General features: G+C 37.8%; 1 protein-coding gene across 1 annotated transcript in view; it reads left to right on the forward strand.

Moving 5' to 3' along the window:
* Positions 1-9,430, forward strand: part of SELENOI (selenoprotein I) — a 37,535-nt gene that overhangs the window by 17,740 nt on the left and 10,365 nt on the right. Inside the window, exons 5-6 of the mRNA XM_017545533.2 lie at positions 1,325-1,587; positions 2,898-3,006. Of these exons, the coding sequence (XP_017401022.1) occupies positions 1,325-1,587; positions 2,898-3,006 (372 nt within the window). The remainder of the gene's footprint in view (positions 1-1,324; positions 1,588-2,897; positions 3,007-9,430) is intronic.

Below are 9,430 nucleotides of genomic sequence, written 5' to 3' on the forward strand. Positions count from 1 at the left end.
ATCTGAATTTTTACAATTAGTCTAATTCTAATGCACTTAGTTAATAAAACTGTTTTTTTGGGGGGAAGAATTGTATAATTCAGTGCCACAGGCTGTCTCTAATAGGCACCTCTGTTTCTGCCTGTAAAATGAAGGTGTTCCACTGTGCTTTATCCTAAACTCTCTTTCTTCTCATTCCCTTGGTAATTGTGATTCTCACTCTGCAGTATAAGATTCCCATGTTTATATCTAGCCCTCATCTGTGTTCTGAGTTCCTAATAAGTACCCTTGGATTGAGTTCCTTGACATTACCATATGGATATCTCACTAATAATTCAATTTCAGTATCTAAAATTGAACTCTGCATCTTATCTGTCAGTTTTGCTGCTTCTTCTGACTTCCTTTTTTATATTAACACTACTCCTCTCTTTGTTACCCAGAATAGAAACTGGAGATTCTCTTCATGTCCTTAGGCCTTATGTCTCATCTTTTGCTACATTTTATCATTTTTATTTCCTTGATGTCTCACCTACCATCAGCTTCTCATTCCCACTGCATTTCATCTCAGTTGAGGCCTACTAATTAGCATCCCTCCCTCCAGCCTGTCATTCACACTGTCAGGTGCTACTTCCTGAAGCATTGCTTTCATTCTTGTCATTTCTCTATTCAGATACCTCTAGTAACTCCCCATATTCCCTAAAACTTTTAAACTGGCACAGACCTCCTTTTTCACGTTTTTTTATACTTTACTCTTCACATGCTAGTTTCTAGTCAAACTAAAGTACTTGGCATTTTCTGAACATGCTTTGTGCTTTTCCACCCTCGTGCGTTTTGCTGATGGCATTCCATCCTCTTGAAATGACATACTTATCTCTTATCAGCTGAAATCCAACTCATTCTTTATGTTCTCTACTCAGATTTCACCTGCCTGAAAAGCCATTCTAGCTTATCTTAGCCTAAAGAGAACCTTTCCCTTATCTGTCCCCTTTTATGATTTGTGACATACCATACCTTTATTATCATATTTTGTTCCTTTCTCTTTTTTCTTTTTTTTGGGGGGATGGAGCCTCATGCTGTCATCCAAGCTAGAGTGCAGTGGCATGATCTCAGCTTACTGCAATCTCCATCTCCTGGTTTCAAGTAATTCTCCTGCCTCAGCCTCCCAGGTAGTTGGGATTACAGGAACGCACCGCCATGCCCAGTTAATTTTTGTATTTTTAGTAGAGACAGGGTTTCACCATGTTGACATACTGATTTGTTTTGTTTTTTCTTCTAGTTTATTAAAGAAGACTTTCTCCATCCTGATGCATATGTTAACTTTTCCTGTGGTTTGTTTTTGTTGCAGATGGTGTAGACGGAAAGCAAGCTCGGAGAACCAATTCTAGCACTCCCTTAGGGGAGCTTTTTGACCATGGCCTGGATAGTTGGTCATGTGTTTACTTTGTTGTAACTGTGTATTCCATCTTTGGAAGAGGATCAACTGGTGTCAGTGTTTTTGTTCTTTATCTCCTGCTATGGGTAGTTTTGTTTTCTTTCATCCTGTCCCATTGGGAAAAGTATAACACGGGGATTCTTTTCCTGCCATGGGGATATGACATTAGCCAGGTGGTAAGTATATACGGTAAAGTTTCAACATTGCCATGATACTTTTGGGAAGTTTTTGTCATTGTTCTTTATGGCTCTTAGGGTTTTTTGATTAGAATTGATATGTGCTTTAAATATTTTATTTTTATTTGTGGAAAATTTCAAAAAAGTAGAGAGAATAGTATAGTGAATAGTAAAGTAGAGAGAACAGTTCAGAAAAAGTAGAGAGAATAGTATAGCGAACTCTAATGTACCCATTGCTTAGCTTTAGCAGTTAGCAACACATGGCCAGTCTAGTTTCGTGTGTACCGTCCCTCAGCCCTCTTCTCCATTATTTTATTTGTTTTTGTTTTGTTTTGTATCGTTTTTGTTCTTGAGATGGAGTCTTACTCTGTCACCCAGGCTGGAGTGCAGTGGCATAATCTTGGCTCACTGCAACCTCTGCTTCCTGGATTCAGGCGATTCTCCTGCCTCAGCCTCCCAAGTAGCTGGGATTATAGGTGCCCACTACGATGCCTGGCTAATATTTGTATTTTTAGTAAAGATGGGGTTTCACCATGTTGGCCAGGCTAGTCTCAAACTCCTGACCTCAAGTGATCCGCCCCCCTCGGCCTCCCAAAGAGCTGGTATTACAGGCGTGAGCCACTACACCCAGCCCTTCTCAATTATTTTAAAGGAAATTTCTGATATTATATGATACTTTACTATATATCTCTAAATGATAAGAGCTTCCTTTAAAAAAACATAATCACAATGCCAGTATTACACCAAAAATTTAACAATTTCTTAATGTTATTAAATGATCATTTGAACTCTTGATGTTTTAAAGAAAGATATGCACATATAATTAAATGGTTGGCTTTTTGTGTTAATTGCTACCTTTTCAGTGAGTAGAGAGATTTCTTTCCTCTTACTTTAATGGGCTTGCTATTATTAACTCTCCCTGCCTTTGAATCCCAACTTTTTGTGTTGCCATTTTGCCCATTTGCACCTAAGCCTCCAGTAAAGAAATCAGAAGTTGGAGTGTTTGTTGAAGGAAGTGGCTGGGTGGATAAATTTGGATCATCTTATGACTTAGCCAGTTTATGAGGTGCTGTTAAAGTGCCCCAAATGATGGCCAGTGGCTTGCATTGTCTAGAAGTTAGTCATTTTATAGCATTGTTAGCTAAAATATCATATTTTTAAAAGTAAGATTTGGCACATACCAAATATAAGCATACTCCTTGCTTTTACTAAAACTGTTTGACTAGACTTAATGCTGCATAAAGCATGATGACTCCTGATCTTTCTAGCATTAATGCTTCTGTATGCTTTTGTCTGCGTTTTCCTTCCAGACTATTTCTTTTGTCTACATAGTGACTGCGGTTGTGGGAGTTGAGGCCTGGTATGAACCTTTCCTGTTTAATTTCTTATATAGAGACCTATTCACTACAATGATTATTGGTAAGAAGCTCCATGTTGAAGCCTGTTTTAACCTTCACTTTGTTATCAAAAGACCCAGTATTTGACTATAACAAGCAACAACACCCTTTCCCTCACAAAACCTCCAGCAAGCAGATCAGCCCTACAACCTTGTAGGATTTCAGCCTAACCATTAAGAAAAATAAGGGGTTTTTTTGTTTTCTTTTGTTTTGTTCAGCACCAGTTATTTCTAATGAGAGGGAAATATCAAAATAGATCACACAATCCTAATAAAGTAACTACTCAAATTAACCTAGGCTGTATTGGAGGATCCATATTTGGTATAGTTTCATATTTATCTCAAAGTTGAAAATTATTAGTTTGTATGAAATATAGAACAGATGAAATGTAGAGGTTATTTTGTAATGTATCCACTCAAAAAATTAAGCATCTGTTTCTCTCAGACACCTTCTTCTTAGCCCACTGATTGCTGAAGATTTTTTATGGTGGTAATCGTTCTGTTTTGATTTTGGCTAAAGGGGGGATATCTATAGAATGATTGAGTGGAAGAGGGTGTTAGTAGTACAGAAAGAGGTAAAGAAAAATCTAGATGGTTATTTTGAGGCCCCAAGAGTGGCACTGAGAACCTCTGTAGAAGTAAAAAGGTATATGTGTGGGCTGTGTCCTGTGTTGTGTTCTCTTACATAAAAAATAGTCCAGGCAAAGTGGCTCATGCCTGTAATCCTAGCACGTCAGGAGTCCAAAGTTGGAGAATCTCTTGAGCCCAGGAGTTTGAGACCAGCGTGGGCAACATCATGAGACCTTATCTCTAGAAAAAAAACTGAAGTTAATCAGGTGTGGTGGCATGCACCTGTAATACTAGCTACTGAGGTGGGAGGATTGCTTGAGCCCAGGAGTAGGAGGTTACGGTGAGCTATGATCGCGTGAATGCGTCTAGCATGGGTGACGGAGCAAGACCCTGTCTCTAAACAAAAAGAATAAATAAAAAATAACCCTTTCCCATTTGGCAAACCATGGTAATGGAATGGGAATTAGGTAAGGCTTAGAAACTTTTTAGAAGATGGCATATTAGGCACTGGCTTTCGGAAAAGGAGTGGTTTGGGCTTTTTTCTGAAGCTCTGGACTGCACATATTTTAGGAGCTGTCTTGTAATCTATCAAATGTTCATTTTTGATACTTGTATAAACCGTTATTTCTTTACCTTAAAAAGGCTATTTTTCTTCTCTGATTAAGTAGTGACCCTTTTGATTGTCCCATGACAGTTTTCCTGGATGCTACATTTAAATGTTAAATTTACATCAGATAGAATCCTCTGATATATGAGACATATTTTTTTAATGTTAAGTGTCTGCTCTAACAGGCACATAATTTTCTTCATAATGTTTCTACTTTTATATAATAAACTCCTATATACTATTACCCAGCCTCAACTATTTTCAATACTAGTGCCAATCTTGTTTGAAATGCACCAGCACTCTCTAGCCCCCTGGGTTGTGTCATAATATATAGATTATTTTACTTACTGACACATTTGCCTTTATATTTGACCTACCATATGGTGTTCTTTCCCAGAAGTTTGAAGGTCTTTCTTTAGGTATTTTTATAGTGCAGGTCTGGTCTTATTCTGTCTTTTTGCTTATGTGAAAAGTATTGATTTTGCCTGAATTTCTTTCAGCATTTTTAATATATCATTTTAATGTCTTTTGACATCCATTGTTTCTGAGTCAGCTCGTATATCATTGTCATTCTGTAATGTATTATTTTTCTCTTGTTGCTTTTAAGGTTCTCTTTTTATCTTTGGATTTCAGAAGTTTGACTATGATGTACTTAGGGTGGTTTTCTTTGCGTTTGTCTTTCTTGGTATTTGCTGAGCTGGTTGACTCTGTTGGACCTGTAAGTTAGTATTTTTGACTGAATGTGGGAAGTTTTCCGTCATAGTTTTACTTCTTGAGATATTTTTTCTTCCTCTCTCTCGTCTTCTGGGACTCCAGTTACATTTATATTATACAGGTTTGCTTGATACTGTCCTAAAAGTAATTTTCTGTGACTTTATTAAGTTTTCTTTAATCTCTTTATTCTTTGTAGTGGATAACTTCTATTCATCTATCTTTAAATTCATTGCTTTTTTTCCTTCTGTCATGTCCAATCTGCTGTTAAGCCCATCTAGGAAATCTTTCATTTAAGTTGTACTTTTCTCTGGGTATGGTGGCTCATGAGTGTAATCCCAGCACTTTGAGAGGCTGAGGTGGGAAGGCTGACTTACTGCTTGAGGGCAGGAAGTCAAGACCAGCCTGGGTAATAATATAGTGGGACCCTGTCTCTACAAAAAGTAGAAAAATTTAGCCAAATATAGTGGTGCATGCCTGTAGTCCCAGTTACTTGGGAGGCTGAGGCAGGAGGGTCACTTGAGCCCAGGAAGTCGAGGCTGCAGTGAGCTGTAATTGCACCACTGCGCTCCAACCTGGGCAACAGAAAAAAAAATGTTATTGTACTTTTCAACTCTGGAATATCCATTTGGTTTTTAAACTTTCTTTTCTCTCTCGAGATTCTTCTGTTCATTATTATCATCATATTTTCCTTTAGTTCTTTGAGCATATTTAAAATTTCTGCTTTAAAGTCTGTTTACTAAGTCCAACATCTGGGCCCACTTAAGTGTTATTTTCTGTTGACTGCTTTTTTTTTCTATTTCTTTGCACAGCTAGCATTTTTTTTTTTTTTTTTTTGGTTGAAAACAATATTATAGATTACATTTGTGGAGACTGTAATCTGTTCTGCGCTGAGGATTTTGTTTTTTTGTTCTGATAGGCATTTAACTTGTTTGGACTCAGATGGAAAAATTTGTCCCGTTGCATTGTATAGTAGCTCTTGTCTCTGTTTGATTACTTTCAGCTTTTAGCTGCTGCTTTTTTAGCCAGGTCTCTTGGGGGTCTCTTTTGTATCTATATAGTTTAGTGGTGAGCCAGAGATTTGGGCAAAGTTGATACTGAGATTTTGGCATTCACCTCTCTGATTTTCTTGCTTCTGGGATTTCCCCATCCTGAATCTTCAGCTGCGTCTCCAGCAATTGTGTTCTGCCCCCATCACTTCAAGCCAGTAAGGTTCTGCCTTCTTCAGCCCAGTCTTGAGTGTGGGTTGGAAACACACTTAGTGAGAGACACAGCAGATTCACATCTCACCAAGACTACCTCTGTCTTTCAAGGACAGCATCTCCTCTACTTTCTGCCTTCTCTTTCACTATGTTCTGTGGGGACTCCGATTTGCTTGCTTAGTTTAGCATCCACCCAGGAATTTGGGCAGAGTTTATACTCAGGTTTAGAATCTCAACCCTTCTGCATCTCTCTCTTCTACAATACCCCCCACCCTGCCTTGTAGTACCTCTGCTGCCCTACATTCTGTTGTCTGCCTTCACAAGCTGGTAAGGAAGACTGTGGCTTTCTATCATCTGGGCTGGGCTGGGGGTAGGCAAGCCACAAACTTGGAGTTGTTCCCCAGTGTTTCAAGTGTAAATGCTTCTCAAGTTTCTGCCTGCCCTTGAGTATTTTCTAGTACCTTCAAGTAGTTGTTTTAAATAGTTTTGTCTGGTTTTTAAAAATTATTTGTGAGAATTGTCCTCCCTTTTTATGCCATCATTAATAGACATCTCCCTTCCTTTAGATTATTTTAAAGCAAATCCCAGATATCATTTCTTTTCATCCATAAATATTTAATTGTATATCTCTAAATAATAAGGATTTCTGTAAAAAAAAAAGAACCACAATTGATATGTTTCTATAGTTGCCAAGTCCCTGTACAGTGCCTTTGGTTGGTATGCCTTTTAAATATTTGTTAATCTGGCCAGGCGCAGTGGCTCCTGCCTTTGGGAGGCCAAGGCAGGCAGATCATCTGAGGTCAGGAGTTTGAGACCAGCCTGGCCAACATGGTGAAATTCTGTCTCTACTAAAAGTACAAAATTAGCCAGGAGTGGTGGCGCATACCTGTAATCCCAGCTACTTGGGAGGCTGAGGCAGGAGAGTCACTTGAATTCAGGAGGCAGAGGTTACAGTGAGCCAAGATCATGCCATTGCCAGCCTGGGTGACAAGAGCAAAACTCTGTCTCAAAATAAATAAATGCATTTTTAAAAATTCTTTTAATCTACATAGCTTTTCCCTATTTTTTCTTTGACGTTTATGTGTTGAAGAAAGTTGGTCATTTGGCCAGTAGAACTCTTAGATTCTGTATTTTCTTGGTTGCAGTCTCATGGCCTTGTTTAACATGTTCCTCTGCCTCTTACTTTTCCTGTAAATGATAGTTAGATCTGTGAGCTTAGTTTGATACAGGTTTAATTTCGGAGTAGGTGGGGCGTGCTGGGGAATGGTACTTGCTATGTAGTGGTCTTCCTATTGCATCACATTAGGAGGCACGTAGTGGGTTCATGTTTTGTATGTCTGTTCCGTTGCTACAAAGTTTGCATCATCACTTTACCTATTTACCTAATAGGTTTGTTTTGTTTTGTGTTGTTGTTGTTGTTGTTGTTGTTGTTGTTTTTCTTTTTTTTGAGACGGAGTTTCACTCATGTTACCCAGGCTGGAGTGCAATGGCGCGATCTCGGCTCACCGCAACCTCCGCCTCCTGGGTTCAGGCAATTCTCCTGCCTCAGCCTCCTGAGTAGCTGGGATTACAGGCACGCACCACCATGCCCAGCTAATTTTTTGTAGTTTTAGTAGAGACAGGGTTTCACCATGTTGACCAGGATGGTCTCGATCTTTTGACCTTGTGATCCACCCGCCTCAGCCTCCCAAAGTGCTGGGATTACAGGCTTAAGCCACCGCGTCTGGCTGTTTTGTTTTGTTTTTAACCTGCTACCTTAAACTATTAAGGGTTAAACTTACCTAATAGTATTAACAGACATTGATTATCATGACTTAGGAATTCATTCATTCAGTGGATAGGTAAGGAAATCAAGTTTTTGATTTTATGACAAAATGCATACATGCTGATAATTCCAAAGCAAATATGATAGTACAGAATTTTTACTTAACTTCATTGATCTTACATTTTTATCTCCTTTAAACTATGGCAAAATCCTTGGTTTTCAGTGACACAGAATACTCACTTGCTTTCTTCCATGAAATACTCACAACAGTCTCAGAATACAGTACCTAACTCAGCAAAAAGAAGAAAAATGAAAATTAAGATTTTGTCTTTTGCAGTTTTATTCATCCTTATGTCTTACCCTACTAGGTATGCCCAGTCAGTTTACTGTATTTTACAGTCACCGCTCTGTGGTTATGTCACTAGTTGTGGACTTATACATCTAGCTTTATTTATTTTACTTTGACTTTTAGGAATTACTTTTTCTTTTAAAATTTACCCTTTATAATTAGTAAAATATTTGTGATGACAAAGTCAAATTTACAGAATGAGATATATTCAAAGAAGTATATTCAGAGAACTTTAATTTGCCTTCTGTTGCTACCCAATCCTTTCTTTCCTCAGAGGTAACCATTCTTAGTTTTTAATTTTATGGCTTACCTTTTCTTGTTTCTTTCTTATTATAAGTAAATATTTGTGTTTTATTTTATCACCCACTTTCATAGATAAATGGTAGCATTCCATTGTATATATACTGTACCATACTGTGCCTTTTTTTCTCCCCACCTGCTTACTCGTATATCCTAGCAATCACTCCATAGTGATCTATAAGGATCTTACTCAGTCTTCTTACAGCTGCCTGGGACTTCATTGCACGAATATACCATAGTGTGTCCAACCAGCCCCCATCAATAGACACTTAGGTTAATTCCAGTTTTTTGCTGTTATACAGATTGCTGTAGTGAATATTCTTATGTATCAGTCTTTTCATACTTTTGCCAGGGTGTTGAGGAAGAGGTCCCTAGGAGTAGAATTGCTAGTAGAGGACAAATGTGTGCTATTTTGCTAAACATTCCCATATTCCCCTCCATATGGATTATGTGATTTTTCTGTTCCCACCAGCAGTGTATGAAAGTGCTTGTTAATTTACAGTTTCACCAACGTAGTCTATTATCAGACGTTTGGATTTTTGCCAGTCTGATAGGTAAGAAATGATGTGTCTGTATAGTTTTAATTTGCCTTTCTGTTATTACGAGTGAACTTTTCTAGTGTTTAAGAGCCATTTGTATGTCTTCTTCTGTATTTTTATATCTCGCAAGCAGATTTTTTCTATAGGGTTGTTGGCCATCTCCTTTATTTTTAGAAGGTCTTCATATATTAGGTATATTCATTCTTTGATATAGATTATAGTTTTCCCCATTTGTTGTTTCTCTTTTAACTTTTCTTAAGGTACTTTTTGTCTTGGTGGTTTTAATTGAAGTTCCTACTTAATAAATAAACTGGAAATGTGAGGAACCAAATACTTTTGATGACCATGTTATCCTTGGAATGTATCTCATTGAAGTTGGTCCTTTTTTTTTTTTTTTTTTTTTT

This window comes from Cebus imitator, unplaced genomic scaffold (genome assembly GCF_001604975.1).
Source record: "Cebus imitator isolate Cc_AM_T3 unplaced genomic scaffold, Cebus_imitator-1.0 Scaffold180, whole genome shotgun sequence".
Classification (NCBI taxonomy): domain Eukaryota; kingdom Metazoa; phylum Chordata; class Mammalia; order Primates; family Cebidae; genus Cebus; species Cebus imitator.